The sequence below is a fragment of the Ylistrum balloti genome, unplaced genomic scaffold (genome assembly GCF_031769215.1).
Source record: "Ylistrum balloti isolate Yb309-2 unplaced genomic scaffold, AGI_CSIRO_Ybal_v1 Utg370242, whole genome shotgun sequence".
Lineage (NCBI taxonomy): Eukaryota > Metazoa > Mollusca > Bivalvia > Pectinida > Pectinidae > Ylistrum > Ylistrum balloti.
In genome coordinates this window covers 2023235-2039952 of record NW_026782196.1, presented here as the reverse complement: position 1 = coordinate 2039952, position 16718 = coordinate 2023235, and the positions used below count along the sequence as shown (strand labels likewise).

At 36.1% G+C, this 16718-nt stretch overlaps 2 protein-coding genes across 2 annotated transcripts; one reads left to right on the top strand and one right to left on the bottom strand.

Annotated features, from left to right (window-relative positions):
- Positions 1 to 773: 773 nt before the first annotated feature.
- On the top strand, positions 774 to 6570 carry LOC132552325 (neuronal acetylcholine receptor subunit alpha-10-like). The gene is made up of 4 exons (XM_060216486.1): positions 774 to 978; positions 3226 to 3362; positions 4318 to 4466; positions 4877 to 6570. The coding sequence occupies exons 1-4, from the start codon at positions 930 to 932 to the stop codon at positions 5598 to 5600; spliced, it is 1059 nt and encodes a 352-aa protein (XP_060072469.1). The 5' UTR covers positions 774 to 929; the 3' UTR covers positions 5601 to 6570.
- Positions 6571 to 11986: 5416 nt separating this feature from the next.
- On the bottom strand, positions 11987 to 13405 carry LOC132552307 (adhesion G protein-coupled receptor L4-like). The gene has a single exon (XM_060216469.1). It carries the CDS (start codon positions 13403 to 13405, stop codon positions 11987 to 11989), a length of 1419 nt encoding a protein of 472 aa, XP_060072452.1.
- Positions 13406 to 16718: the final 3313 nt, after the last annotated feature.

The following is a 16718-nucleotide window of genomic DNA, read 5'->3' as shown; positions in this document are numbered from 1 at the left end:
TGAAAGGTTAACTTAACAATTCGGTCAATGACGTAGCGGTCAAACACCCGTGCGTCACTGGAAAGTATGGATGAGAAAAGGCATATCTGCCACTGATTAGAATTCATTCTTCTTTGAATATAGTTCTATTTACTAGAAAGAAGTTGGTATAATCCACAAAGACAAATCCTAACGGGTATTAAAATATATAGTGGAATGTCTTATGCGATAAAGCTGATATTGGTTATGCCTAAATGTCATTGCTTTCATCGGATCCAATGTATATTAGATACAACAACAAATGGCACGAGTATGTAAGCATTCCTATAATGCTGCTCTACATCCCAGCTCCTGGTAGTCACAGAATGATAATCATACCGCTCTTCAACACATACCGAAAAAATGAAATAAAACATTAGAAGTTTTTAATCATTTGTGGGAAATAAATATATTTCTAGCATAAAACTTGGTCACCAATATGCTTTAACGATGATTTATTTTAAAGATTTGAAATTATGAGAATAATGGTATATATAAACTATTGGTGTTAAGCTTTATATGTCTAATTGAGTGGGTTTCGCCAGATGTATTGTGCTACCATGCTCCAATTCTTTTGCGTGGGAACCATCGAGGTCTTTGACCTAAAGGTTAGCCACCAGATTTGTGAGTATTGTTAGCTGAAGGGTTTGTTGTCGTCAACTTAACTCCAGAATAGTTAGTGAAGAAGTGAAATACATAACAAACACATATATAGATTATTTAATATTTCCAGTTTCACGTGTATGATACCTTAAAGAACGGTTTGTTTTAAAAGCATAACGTCATACACAGGATTGATCGGTATACCATTAAACCAACAAAGCGCTGACCTGCTTGGCGATGAGTTTGGTTTATATAAAGAAGCGCGGGACTCTTCCTCTCTCACTGGTAGCATAACCACAACTCTAAGCATGTTGAGGATAATCTATATTCCCATTCTTCTCATGGTCTCTGTCAACTGTAAGTAAAGTTATTTTAATTATATATTAATTAGTCTTTTACATATTTTTATATCTATTAATATACTTTCAGATTATTTATGTTATTTATAAAGTGTTCAGTTGATATGATTTAAATATTTTTGACGGAAACTTGGTAAATTGGGAAGAAAGCAGGACTTTAGCAGTAGATAATATAATATATTCAGCATCAATATAGCATTTCTTTAAGATATTCAATGAGTAAATATAATGTCTATATTTTTTACCGACGACATGTATGAAACTGCGCATGCTTTCTATAGCAGAACTAGGCCACCACACTACTTTTTACAACGATAACACTTTGTGTCACGTAGTTATGTTTGAGAAGAAAACACTAAGATAAGCAATGTCTTTCCCGTTCAAAAAGCAACCATAAGATTGCACAAAAGACACACAAGTGAATAGCACCTTTTGATGATTTAGAGTTGGATAAGTAGAGCCAAAACATATTAAACTATATATCTTACAGATGTTTCGTCCTTCTAGGACTCGTCAGTGATGCTACATCATACAGCTGTTTCGTCCTTCTTTGACTCATCAATGATGCTACATCATACAGTTGTTTCGTCCTTCTTGGACTCATCAATGATGCTACATTATACAGTTGTTTCGTCCTTCTTTGACTCATCAATGATGCTACATCATACAGTTGTTTCGTCCTTCTTTGACTCATCAATAATGCTACATCATACAGCTGTTTCGTCCTTCTTGGACTAATCAATGATGCTACATCATACAGTTGTTTCGTCCTTCTTGGACTAGCCAGTGACGTTAAGGGCCTTAATAAGACCATATCGCGTGTGATTAGACAAGTTTAAAAAGTATGGTTGTGCTGCGTCTGTTTTTTTCAATTTGAAAGTTCCTTTAATTTCTTGAAGCTGGTTCAAAATTAAGAATCGTTGAAGTAACCAGGCAAGTAGAACACTATCCCCACAAATTGGGCTAGAAATGTATTTGTCTTAATTGTTAGGGTAGCGGTGACTCATTATCTCACAAGTTTATACATATTTACCAACATTTGTTTTCAGGGTTTTGTAAAGCAATATTTTTTATTGTTTTAACCTGTTTTTAATCCGTACGTGTGTAGTCGTGGTAAAGTGACTGCAGATCCCCTGGTGTAACAAATATGCATGTTATTAATTCATATACTCTGTGTATGTGTGTGATACGATGTTGTAACCTTTACCTAAAGGTGTCTCTGACTTGTCTCCTATTCTTCCGAGCTTCACTGACTCTGGAGCATGATTTGATTTCGCTGGTATTTCCTGATCGAAACCAAAAAATCCATGATGAGATTTTAATTATGTCCACCGAATCTACTTCAAAACTAATGAAAGTCGGCGTTTGACGTTGCTTATTTTGTTAATGTTTATGTACTTTTCCAATATTCTATTGTCTGTCATGTAATTAACTTAATTTCTCCTTTTAGCGTAAACTCATCTGTCGTTGAGAGTTTTTTTTAAAATGGTATTCGACAAGAATGTCCTCTCTGTAGTTCTCTGTTCGTTATTGAAAGGCCACGCATTTGTTGCGTCCTCAAGGCAGCTTTGCATGTTAGTCAATTCGCGTTCTATTCCAGATTAATTGTCAAGCTTGATAAGACTTTTAAGCCTGATGTGTTTAATTGTTTTAAGGCTGAGGACACGTGTTGTTCTGGTTAAGGTTAGTTTTTTTACCAGGCTCTGATAGAAAAGGTGTAGACTAAAGCTCAAACGAAACTTAATTACTATGACATAGCGACATTACACTGAGCAGCACGACCTACGATGTCGGCCATATGACTTCTTTTAAATGAAAATGTATGTTAGAAAAGGGCTTTCTTTAATGAATAAAGTTATATTAGTGATAGTTCCCTACTAAATGGTATACTTACCTACATGAGTGATGTAGCTATATTTTTTTCTGAATTCTTTATTTAATTTCGGTATCATGATATTAATTGTTGAGACGGGTTATTTCTAGATGCTATAATGTTTTAAATTTATAGGTCATGTCTGAATTATCCATTATCTTATGGATGCGATCATCTTTATCTGTAGGTATAGGACTGGATGTTGAAATGAAGAACTCAGGATGTATCATAATATAGGTTCCTATTGATCCGTATTGGCAACAGGATAGAACGAATGAATGGAGAAGTCGTTTTCTCTTTTTCAAATTTTATTCTATTTCATTTGTATTGATGATACCTTCTGTGGATTTCGACTTTGCTAATTTTTTGTAGGTCGCTCTGATATACCAGAGGAAGACATTATGGAGGACCTGTTCTATAGCTACAACAGACATGCTCGTCCGTCTACTGGTCCTGACCATACTGTGAAAGTATCACATAGTCTCACTCTCACCAACATTGTTACCATGGTAGGTTCCTACATGTAGTAAATCGTTCAAAGTTTTGCGATTGTTTAAAAATCATGTGAAGCAAAAACGATGTGTTTTTCATAAAGAAAAAAAAACCGAAACGGAATGCATTTATACGGAGCCCGTTAGCTGACATGCTCCATACTTATTTAAAAAAAACCGGAATATTATTTCGAAAAAACGCATTATTATTTCGAAAAAACGAAATAAAATAAGTATGGAGCATGTCAGTTAACGGGCTCCGTACATTTATTATTTTCTGTTTCAATTTTCTTTTCATAGTTAATGATCTTCATTTCTTGTTCCACTATCGTATCAGACATTACACTCCATAGAAAACACCAGTATCAGACATTACACTCCATAGAAAACACCAATTATAACCCTTTTATCTATTTTTCTGCTGATTAAAAAGGAAATTACATTGTATAACAGTGTTTATTGTTCGATGTTTAATATTTGTATAAGGCCTTACCGGTTGATGGCCCTAATGACCTTTTATGTGTTGACGGGCCGTTAAGAATGCAATGATAATAATAAAAATAATATTTGTACAAGGTCGCTGTTTTATGTTTTAACGTCGCTGTGTAAATTATTCATATTATTTGTACCAGGTCGCTGTTTTATGTTTTAACGTCGCTGTGTAATATTTGTACAAGGTCGCTGTTTTATGTTTTAACGTCGCTGTGTAAATTATAGATATTAATATTTGTACCAGGTCGCTGTTTTATGTTTTAACGTCGCTGTGTAAATTATAAATATTAATATTTGTACAAGGTCGCTGTTTTATGTTTTAACGTCGCTGTATAAATTATTAATATTGATATTTGTACAAGGTCGCTGTTTTATGTTTTAACGTCGCTGTGTAAATTATTGATATTAATATTTGTACAAGGTCGTTGTTTTATGTTTTAACGTCGCTGTATAAATTATTGACGTCCTATTCCGTACACAGGATCAGCGCGTGTTGACAGCAGACACGTGGCAAATGATGAAATGGCAGGATAGCCGGCTAAACTGGAATCCAGACGATTACGCGCAGGTGGATCACATCAACATTCCCGACGATCTTGTGTGGATTCCCGACATTATATTATATAACAAGTAAGAATGTATTAGCATTGTAGATGTATAATATGTTGTTTTCACTCAATACTAGGGAATAATGGTGTGTAGTTCTGATTTTCATCTGTTGATCTGTGTGACCGTTAATTTCTAAATGTTGAAAATATCATCGGTCAAGTCTCGCTACATTCAAATTCTGAATGTTGAACGACGTGTATAGTCACATGAAATTCCACACCCTGAAAGAAGAATACCTTATGTATGGCTGATAATCGAATTCTAACCGTAAAATGATAAACAAATGGGGTTGTTAGGGGTGAAGGGGGGAGGGGTGTGTGTTAGCGTCAACTTAAACTAGCCTACAATTTCAATATTACATTAGATGGAAAAAACAACACCCTAATGAACTGATACTAATCACATATATAATATAATGATTTTATTGTCAGTGCCGCCGCTACATCTGGAAAGACGTACGCCAGCATCCGAGTGATCGTCGACAAAGACGGTAACGCCCAATGGATTCCGGGTACACGAGTAACTGCTTACTGCGAAAAGGTCAAAGGTTCAGACCGCAGTAACGTAATGGCGGGGGATTTCAAATGTCCACTAAAGTTTGGATCATGGACATATCACGAAGCGGATTTGAACATGACTATTGATGGGGATGGTTTGCTGATGGCAGACTACAGCGAAAATCCTGATTACCAGATCGTCGACCAGGAAGTAAAACGAGAGAACCTTTATTATGCCTGTTGTCCAAAAGAACCATTTATATCTATTACATACACCATATGGCTAAGGCGAAAGTGTCATCAAACCGTGACATCAACAAAGGTTTGTGGAAACGGCAGTAATGCACAGTCCGACACTGTTCCTGAGGATGGTGCTCCAAGTGAGGCTGAAACAGATGAGTCCAATAAAGATACGTCTGCTGGCAGTAACGATGGTAACGATACGGAAGGCAATGGCAACACTGACGATTCTATCAATGATGGCGATGACAACGCAGACACGGAAGACAATGATGATCATGATGATACAGGAGATGACGATGAGGAGGACACTGATGACGACACTCAAAATGGAGACGACAACGATTCCGACATTATAAGTCAAATGGCTCATGGGACCGCTGTGGAACACAAAGTCCAACCTGTTGTGCAATCATAGGTATTTTTTTTTATGAATTTGGCACAAGAAAGACAATTCTTGTTCACATGATATTTTTCTGATCATTACTACTTTCTTTTTCGGTACATTTTATTCAGTTGGAATAAGTGTGTAATAGATGAACAGTTTGATAAAGCATTTTCCTACCCTCTGTAACTACAATTGAAATATTAACTCTAACGACTTGTCACTTTCTTTGTGTGTACTAGAGCCGAGGATATATTGAACGAACCTCATATTTCAGTATCTGAGAATGTACGAGAAAATATGCTTTAAATACTTCAGAACATCAAAAAAATTTTGTCCTGAAATGCTCCTTTCTATGAAGTCATTGTAACATCTGATTCCCTGGATCTGGTATATATTGAAACGTATGTTGGTGTGATATTTATGGTATATTCCGCTGTATATACAGCTTGATTGAGTTGATACTTTGTTAATATTTTGTACTGTAAATGTTTTACCAGTGATACCATTTTTAGAATTACTTTACCAAGTATCACTGTGCATGTATCACTGTTCATGTATTATGGTCCTAGTATCACTGTACCTGTATAACGGTTCTAGTATCACTGTACCTGTATAACGGTTCTAGTATTACTGTACATGTATAACGGTTCTAGTATCACTGTACCTGTATAACGGTTCTAGTATCACTGTACCTGTATAACGGTTCTAGTATCACTGTACCTGTATAACGGTTCTAGCATCACTGTACCTGTATAACGGTTCTAGTATCACTGTACATGTATAACGGTTCTAGCATCAATGTACCTGTATTATGGTTTTAGTATCACTGTACCTGTATAACGGTTCTAGTATCACTGTACCTGTATAACGGTTCTAGCATCACTGTACCTGTATAACGGTTCTAGTATCACTGTACCTGTATAACAGTTCTAGCATTACTATACCTGTGTTATGGTTCTAGTATCACTGTACCTGTATAACGGTTCTAGTATCACTGTACCTGTATAACGGTTCTAGTATCGGGTTCTAGTATTACTGTACCTGTATAACGGTTCTAGTATCACTGTACCTGTATAACGGTTCTAGTATCACTGTACCTGTATAACGGTTCTAGTATCACTGTACCTTTATAACGGTTCTAGTATTACTGTACCTGTATAATGGTTTTAGTATCACTGTACCTGTATAACGGTTCTAGTATCACTGTACCTGTATAACGGTTCTAGTATCACTGTACCTGTATAACGGTTCTAGTATCACTGTACCTGTATAACGGTTCTGTATTATGGTTCTAGTATCACTGTACCTGTATAACGGTTCTAGTATCACTGTACCTGTATAACGGTTCTAGTATCACTGTACCTGTATAACGGTTCTAGTATCACTGTACCTGTATAACGGTTCTAGTATCACTGTACCTGTATAACGGTTCTAGTATCACCGTACCTGTAGTGCGGTTCTAGCATTACTGTACCTGTATAACGGTTCTAGTATCACTGTACCTGTATAACAGTTCTAGCATCACTATACCTGTATTATGGTTCTAGTATCACTGTACCTGTATAACGGTTCTAGTATCACTGTACCTGTATAACGGTTCTAGTATCACTGTACCTGTATAACGGTTCTAGTATCACTGTACCTGTATAACGGTTCTAGTATCACTGTACCTGTATAACGGTTCTAGTATCACTGTACCTGTAGTACGGTTCTAGCATTACTGTACCTGTATTATGGTTCTAGTATCACTGTACCTGTATAACGGTTCTAGTATCACTGTACCTGTAGTACGGTTCTAGTATCACTGTACCTGTAGTACGGTTCTAGTATCACTGTACCTGTAGTACGGTTCTAGCATTACTGTACCTGTATTATGGTTCTAGTATCACTGTACCTGTATAACGGTTCTAGTATCACCGTACCTGTATAACGGTTCTAGTATCACCGTACCTGTATAACGGTTCTAGTATCACTGTACTACTATTACCCTACTAGTATTACCGTTCTATTATTACTGTTCTAACATTACCCTACTAGTATTACCACTCTGTTATAACTATATTAGTATTACCTTATTTGATATTACCGTTCTAGTATATTCATATCATTGTTCGAGTTTGACTGTTCGAATATATGAATGAAATGATACTTAATCAATGATTGATTCACAACACTCCACTTTATTACATACGACTTTATTTCAAATATATAACCGAAAGCATGAATAATAAACCATATAATTGTTTGTACCAATACACAGCAAAATTATGTATTAATATATGAGTAATGACTTCAGCGAGTAGCTGATTGCTTGATTGTGAAGTGGTGCACTTTCTTTTGTTACTGTGATTAATTTTAATCCTATTCTATAATTAAGTTATTTTTCCTTTCATTTCCCGTTGAAAGGATGGCTGGAGACAAAACTTTTCAGCTAGTCATTTATGTTATTTGTCCACCGGTGTGAAATGATTGATTAGTTCTGTGCGCTGCATTTGTATTAATAATGTTTTTATTAGTAGAATGTTGAGCTTTAATAATTGTTTCTGCTCCCGGTGAATAGCTACCTACATGTCAACGACACGTGGAATTAACTCTCGTCGTGAAAAAGCTTTTGATATGTTAAGCGAGCTTTTTATTATTAAAATGAAAAATTGTCTTTTTTTACTTGTTCCTGTGTGTTTTAATATTTAACCATACCAATGTGAATATTTATCAAACATATCAAATTGTTATATTCATGAGTTTCTGCCTAGCAATAAATACAACATTTAATTAGCATATGATGTTGGATCAGACATGTTGCAGCTTTTTCAATGGACAATTCATTGATCTTCTAAAGTTTCATATGTTGGATTATGTAACATTTGGCTGAATCTTAAAAATCTGTACAAGAAGAAAGATATCTAAATATTATGAATGACTCTCTGCCATGTAACCACAATGGACTGGTCTGTTTCATGTGAGAGTATGGTAAATCTGCTTTGATACAGATTTCGGTATACACTTGAAAGAAAATAAACATTGATGAGCTAGTCTCTATTAGCTAGCAAATAATAAATAATGATTTTGTTTTTCTTAGTACGTAAATACATATTTTGCTAATACCTATTATGGATGCTATGCCTACTTTCCGGTCATTGAATATTGGACAAAAGACACAAGTGATTAGCACTGTTTAATACAAAATAAGATAAGATACAGTAGAGTCAAACAATGAATTCAAAACTTCATCATACATCTGTTTCGTCCATGTAGGACTCGTCAGAGGTGCTAAGGACCTAAATGCTCTACCTAGGAGGTGACCGAGAAAAATTCAAAGCGATCACAAATACATGTCAAAATCTAGATAGGGGCTAGCCTAGCCCCTTAATTAAGTAAATTTCGTAATATTTATATATCATATACATGTAACTTTGGGAAAATGTTATGTATATATGTTTCTACCATTCTACTTTGATTTATTCCACTCTCAGGCCATTGTGTAAATATGACGGGTGTTGGATAAATTTAAGTGATATTCCACTAGTGGTATATGGCCTTCCGGATACATGATTGGTGAACTTTGACCCGAACTACTTTTTTCACTCGCGTGATTTGTTCCACGTGCGATTTGTTTAATATCGTTTGCTGTCAACATGGCTGAACTGGATACGCTTGAGGTGAATGTAAGTGATAAAGTAAGGGTATGTGATGGGGAAAAGGGTGTAATCCGGGCAATTTCAAAAGCAGATAATAATGTTGGGTTTGATCGTTTCCAAATAGAGCTTAATTCGGGAAACACTGTCACAGAAGCCAAGTATCGTTTCGACGTGATACCGGCTTGTCAGTGGTAGCCTGTATGTTTACAAATGCTTTTACTCCACCCCTTTTACGTCAGCTTACGTCATTGATACATTGTAGTACAATGTATTTGTAATGTTGCACTTGCTTACACCTAGGCCTAACATTGTAGCCTTTTCACAATTTTAGTCGACTGAAGTCAAAATTGATCTTTTGAGCATATTTCCAGCCCAAAGTAATAAATTTCTTTAATTATTTCGGATGTCGGAATGGTGCTTATATAGGCCTAGATGCAATTGCTTGTTATTTATTCAGTTCATATTCAGAGTTTAGATTTATGCCTGTTTTTTTATGTAACCAGGTCTGATGAACAAGTCTGGGAGTAACAATGACGGGAAAAGACTGACAAACCATAGTGCCAGAAAGTACCTTGTACAAAAACTCGATGACAAAGGATTACCCCCAAATCAGATTATGCAGATACAAACTATTTTCACATTGAAATATCTCAACTTGATCATTAGGGCCTATAATCGTTACGCGTAAATGAACACTTACCTTGTTTAAAGAAATTAAATCCCAAACAGTTTAACGCTAATATAAATTTATAAAAATCTCCTGCTTTCATAATGCAGGGTAATGCATCACTGTCCGGCTTAGAGTAGACGATAACTAGATCTCTACTTCCATTGGTCCTATAAAACGATGCCTAATTATGTAATTCTCTGCATCCTCCAGATTTCCGGGCACAAGAATATTCAGAGTATCAACAGTTACTCAACTTTAAACACAAACCAGCACCGGACGATTTCAAGAGCGATATCGTCATGCTTGGATCATGTTGGTGGCAGACCTTTCACTAGAGCAAATAGCACATCTAGTGCAAGCGAAGTCATCATCAGACCTCCAAATCCTGAATCAACTGTGTCTGCAAATCCCGCAGGTCCTATTCACGGTGGTTCATTCACAATAAACATTAACAATACAAACGTCTATAAACATCCCAGACCAAGGGTGCTGTACTCTGATTCTGACAGTGATTGAGTTTGAAGTTTCCGGCGGGAACCAGATGACTCCACTATATGTGTCTGTATAAAAGCGCGCATAATAGAGTCCGAGATTTTCTACGATTATATAGACAGTTCAAGTTTATAAGACAACTAATCGTCATTGTGTGATTATGTGTAAACTTTAAAATTGTGAAAATAATAAAGAAATGAATTATTTATCACCATATATATTTTTGAATATTAATTGAAGCCTTTTCACTCGGAGTGATATCTCTACGCCATATTTGCATATGTCAGCAAATTGTTTACACACGTATACATGTATCGGTCTTCGCCTACCGCCTGTGATCTCGAAATAAGAATGGTAGAAACAGATTACACAACGAGTGCTTGTTGAATACGCCGTATCCAACAACCACTCGTTGTGTAATCTCTATATATTATGTGAAATAAAATACATAAATTTCAAACATATCAACCACTATCTTATTACTATCAAAACAATGACGAATGCTGTAACGAATCTAAAGAAGTTATTTACAAATATTTCATCCAGTGGGGAACATTTTGGAATTTGTCACAACTAGGATAAAGGTTACAGAGAAATATCATTTGATATATAAAGGAGCATATTACATCAATAAGCTGAAGTATATACAAATCCGCCATTAACAAGACAATCGATGGCAATAAATCTCTAAATATCTACCTCAATGTTGCTCCATCAACGGTAACAAATGTTTGGGAAAAATAGGGAAATTACAGTATCAAAGTCACCCAAGTAATTAGCACACAAGTACAAATATACTATATGATACAATATATATAAATGAATATGTTATTATTCTAACAATGTAAAAGCTGTCTTCTGATAAATCAGAATAGGAGCACGTGGCGGTGTTCTCAAACAATACCGATATCTAATGTTTAAAAACACCATTGTTGATTCTGAGCCCCGGATAAACCACGCCATCTCATTCAGACGGACTGATATGATGCATTCTGCTCCAATTTTAATCCTACTGACAACAAGCACATTTTTATCTACATGTACATCAACACTATGATCACACCATCACCATCACCATCTTTATATAAAAGACACACAAGTGATAAGAACTTTTGGAAGCAAATTTAAAATGAGATACAGTAGGACATAACTCGTGAAACCAAAGAGGCGACTGAGAAAAATTAAAATTTTGTTTAAACCAAATGAGAAAAAAGACAGTTACTTCAAAATTGAATTAGTCTCATAATTTCAGTATTGCATGATTTCCAAAGAATGTCAAGAACATGTATATACTCTGAACACTGCCACTTTTGGAATGAATTAAAACATGACAATGTCAGCTGGTGGATAGCTTGTCTTTTAAGTATTATTTCTGCTCAAGGATATAATCAAAATTCGGTTGAACGTGAATAACGTTTATATATTAACAGATGCTTCAGCTGTAATATTTCAAATCCAAGAATACCAAAACTGTCTTAAAAATGATTGAATAATAAGTTGTTGCGTGATGCAGACATTGGTGAACTATTCAGAGCATGCTTGTTATGACAATTCTTGTACAAATACTGCCCTTCACACATGTAACCACTGTTCATAAAATCACCGGATTTTAATGTTCATAAACTTGAGTCCGTGACCGTTTTTTCATCATTCTGACAACTAGTAGTTTTTGGTATTGCAGAAAATTCTCTTTTATTTGAGATACTAGTTGATCTGGTACTAGATAATCTTTCTTTGTAGAATTTGCGAACACGTCCATTGGTCGAGTAGGATAAAAAGATAAAAATACCTTGAGATGAATTCAAAATACCGGAGATAATGGAGAACACTGATAAAGGCATAAAAGCGTCCAAGATCTGCAAAATCCACGTCGCACCAGTAAGGACAAACAATTTTACGTAAAGGGGAAACTCCTGTCGAATGCTTTTGTTCGACGGAACCTTTGGTGCTGTCGAAATTTTGAAAGCAACAACAGCAAAAAAGATAACATTTGAAACACAAACCACCACTACAGGCGATATGAATGTAACAATTACTGATTCAAAAGACGAGAGGAAACATTTACCATTGCCTGTGTACCCAAGGTTATCACTTTCAAACACAACCACAGACAATGATATGTAAACGATCACAATCAAAGCCGACATTCCAAACACGTAACATATATACCAAAAGCAAGTCCATCTGTGATTTCGCCTCGCCTCCTTCAACGGAAAAACAAACACCCTGAACATGTGGAAGGAGCAGATATTCATACTGAAGAAAGCCGACAACCAGAAGAAATGAAGAAATACGGCTATGATCATACACGGGACGGTATGTTCAGTGCGCATCATACCAAACTGTGTCAGACATTGAGAGACAAAGAGAGAAAATATAAGACACATGTTGTTTTTACCAGGTAAGGTTCGAAGTTCAGGAAAGAAACAGTACGTCAAGAAAGTAATGACGAGACAGAGCAGTGATAGACATGTGAACACAAACGAGACTATACTAAGAATTGTCGACAATAAATTCTGGTCCTCTTTCTCAAAAGTTCTACCGTCCATCATTGCGACAAAGTCTTCAACACAAACAGATACTGTGCTGTTTGCTAAGATTTCGTAATTACCAAAGGGAAGCACCGGTCCGTGCGGAAGTAACGTCATTCTTCGTGAACTTTCGTCAATTTCAAACCGGTCGTTTGAAAGTTTAACTCTTGGACACAATAATAATTTCGATACTAGTTTCAACCGGTAAGCATTTCTATTATATTCAAACTCTCTTTGTTTAACACGAAAACAATTGGACTCGAAATCCAGCATAACGATCTTCCCTGGAAGCTCTAAAGCTGAAGAGTGTGTCTCGATGGCTATTTCAATTTCTGATGTGTTTGAAGGGCGTGTAATAGTACTGTTGGTTAACTTAATCAGCTTACTCTCAAGGTCAAATCGGTTGACTACCTTCTTTATATAGAAAGATGTATAATGCGTAATCGTGATGTTGATTCTTTCACCTGCCTCTATCCGGTTTCTACACTGGAGCGGTGTCGACATGTACGATGTTATTATTTCTGGCAGGGTAGTTAACACAGCTTCTATGACGTTATATACCAGGCTTTCTATATCTGATAACATGTTTTCCACTACAACTTCATCAAATGTCGTAACGTGTCCCGTGATCCTTAGCATCAAGGTGTATCCCAGAGATGTTGTGAACTGCAGAAGCGGTACACACTTCTCTTCTCTCAACAATTTCCCGTCTGCGCATTCTTGTAAAATGCAAGAGTTCTACAACAAAACCAGGAAAACAAAATAAATAAATAGATAAATGGCTATTGGTCTAAACACTTCTGCTATAACATTGACTGTCAGATTATTTTTAAGAAATATTTCGTACAGCAAAAACTTCTAACCCGTAACGGAGAACTACAATACTACGATCACAGACTGATATACATCACATCACACCTCCCAGTTTGATTTTGTGATATTATCATCACAGACTGACATACTTCACATCACATCTCCCAGTTTAATTTTGTGATATTACCATCACAGACTGACATTCCTCACATCACATCTCCTAGTTTGATTTTGTGATATTATCATCACAGACTGGCATACTTCACATCTCCCAGTTTGATTTTGTGATATTATGATACTTCACATCACATCTCCCAGTTTGATTTTGTGATATTACCATCACAGACTGGCATACTTCACATCTCCCAGTTTGAATTTGTGATATTATCATCACAGACTGGCATACTTCACATCTCCCAGATTGATTTTGTGATATAACAATTACAGACTGGCATACTTCACACCGAATCTCCCAGTTTGATTGTGTGATATTACCATCACAGACTGGCATACTTCACATCTCCCAGATTGATTTTGTGATATAACAATTACAGACTGGTATACTTCACACCGAATCTCCCAGTTTGATTGTGTGATATTACCATCACAGACTGGCATACTTCACATCTTCCAGTTTGATTTTGTGATATTATCATCACAGACTGGCATACTTCACATCTCCCAGATTGATTTTGTGATATAACAATTACAGACTGGCATACTTCACACCGAATCTCCCAGTTTGATTGTGTGATATTACCATCACAGACTGGCATACTTCACATCTCCCAGTTTGATTTTGTGATATAACAATTACAAACTGGCATACTTCACACCGAATCTCCCAGTTTGATTGTGTGATATTACCATCACAGACTGGCATACTTCACATCTCCCAGTTTGATTTTGTGATATTATCATCACAGACTGGCATACTTCACATCTCCCAGTTTGATTTTGTGATATTATGGTACTTCACATCACATCTCCCAGTTTGATTTTGTGATATTACCATCACAGACTGGCATACTTCACATCTCCCAGTTTGCATTTGGGATATTATCATCACAGACTGGCATACTTCACATCTCCCACTTTGATTTTGTGATATAACAATTACAGACTGGCATACTTCACACCGAATCTCCCAGTTTGATTTTGTGATATTACCATCACAGACTGGCATACTTCACACCGAATCTCCCAGTTTGATTTTGTGATATTACCATCACAAACTGACATACTTCTCATCACATCTCCCAGTTTGATTTTGTGATATTATCATCACAGACTGGCATACTTCACATCACATCTCCAGTTTGATTTTGTGATATTACCATCACAGACTGGCACATCACATCTCCTAGTTTAATTTTGTGATATTATCATCACAGACTGGCATACTTCACATCTCCCAGTTTGATTTTGTAATATTACCATCACAGACTGGCATACTTCACATCTCCCAGTTTGATTGTGTGATATTACCATCACAGACTGGCATACTTCACATCTTCCAGTTTGATTTTGTGATATTATCATCACAGACTGGCATACTTCACATCTCCCAGATTGATTTTGTGATATAACAATTACAGACTGGCATACTTCACACCGAATCTCCCAGTTTGATTGTGTGATATTACCATCACAGACTGGCATACTTCACATCTCCCAGTTTGATTTTGTGATATTATCATCACAGACTGGCATACTTCACATCACATCTCCCAGTTTGATTTTGTGATATTACCATCACAGACTGGCATACTTCACATCTCCCAGTTTGATTTTGTGATATTATGATACTTCACATCATATCTCCTAGTTTAATTTTGTGATATTATCATCACAGACTGGCATACTTCACATCTCCCAGTTTGATTTTGTAATATTACCATCACAGACTGGCATACTTCACATCTCCCAGTTTGATTGTGTGATATTACCATCACAGACTGGCATACTTCACATCTCCCAGTTTGATTTTGTGATATTATCATCACAGACTGGCATACTTCACATCTCCCAGTTTGATTTTGTGATATTATGGTACTTCACATCACATCTCCCAGTTTGATTTTGTGATATTACCATCACAGACTGGCATACTTCACATCTCCCAGTTTGAATTTGTGATATTATCATCACAGACTGGCATACTTCACATCTCCCAGTTTGATTTTGTGATATAACAATTACAGACTGGCATACTTCACACCGAATCTCCCAGTTTGATTTTGTGATATTACCATCACAGACTGGCATACTTCACACCGAATCTCCCAGTTTGATTTTGTGATATTACCATCACAAACTGACATACTTCTCATCACATCTCCCAGTTTGATTTTGTGATATTATCATCACAGACTGGCATACTTCACATCACATCTCCCAGTTTGAGTTTGGGATATTACCATCACAGACTGGCATACTTCACATCTCCCAGTTTGATTTTGTGATATTATGATACTTCACATCATATCTCCTAGTTTAATTTTGTGATATTATCATCACAGACTGGCATACTTCACATCTCCCAGTTTGATTTTGTGATATTACCATCACAGACTGGCATACTTCACATCTCCCAGTTTGATTGTGTGATATTACCATCACAGACTGGCATACTTCACATCTCCCAGTTTGATTTTGTGATATTATGGTACTTCACATCACATCTCCCAGTTTGATTTTGTGATATTACCATCACAGACTGGCATACTTCACATCTCCCAGTTTGAATTTGGGATTTTATCATCACAGACTGGCATACTTTTCACATCTCCCAGTTTGATTTTGTGATATAACAATTACAGACTGGCATACTTCACACCGAATCTCCCAGTTTGATTTTGTGATATTACCATCACAGACTGACATACTTCACACCAAATCTCCCACTTTGATTTTGTGATATTACCATCACAGACTGGCATACTTCACATCACATCTCCCAGTTTGATTTTATGATATTACCATCACAGACTGGCAGTTTGAT

What these genes read in the sequence shown, in the direction of transcription:
- LOC132552325 (XM_060216486.1), top strand. Translation starts at nt 930, where the DNA reads ATGTTGAGGATAATCTATATTCCCATTCTTCTCATGGTCTCTGTCAAC. An exon ending in TCACCAACATTGTTACCATG is followed by an intron (nt 3,363 to 4,317) that starts GTAGGTTCCTAC and finishes TTCCGTACACAG; the next exon opens with GATCAGCGCGTGTTGACAGC. An exon ending in GACATTATATTATATAACAA is followed by an intron (nt 4,467 to 4,876) that starts GTAAGAATGTAT and finishes TTTTATTGTCAG; the next exon opens with TGCCGCCGCTACATCTGGAA.
- LOC132552307 (XM_060216469.1), bottom strand. Translation starts at nt 13,405, where the DNA reads ATGTCGACACCGCTCCAGTGTAGAAACCGGATAGAGGCAGGTGAAAGA.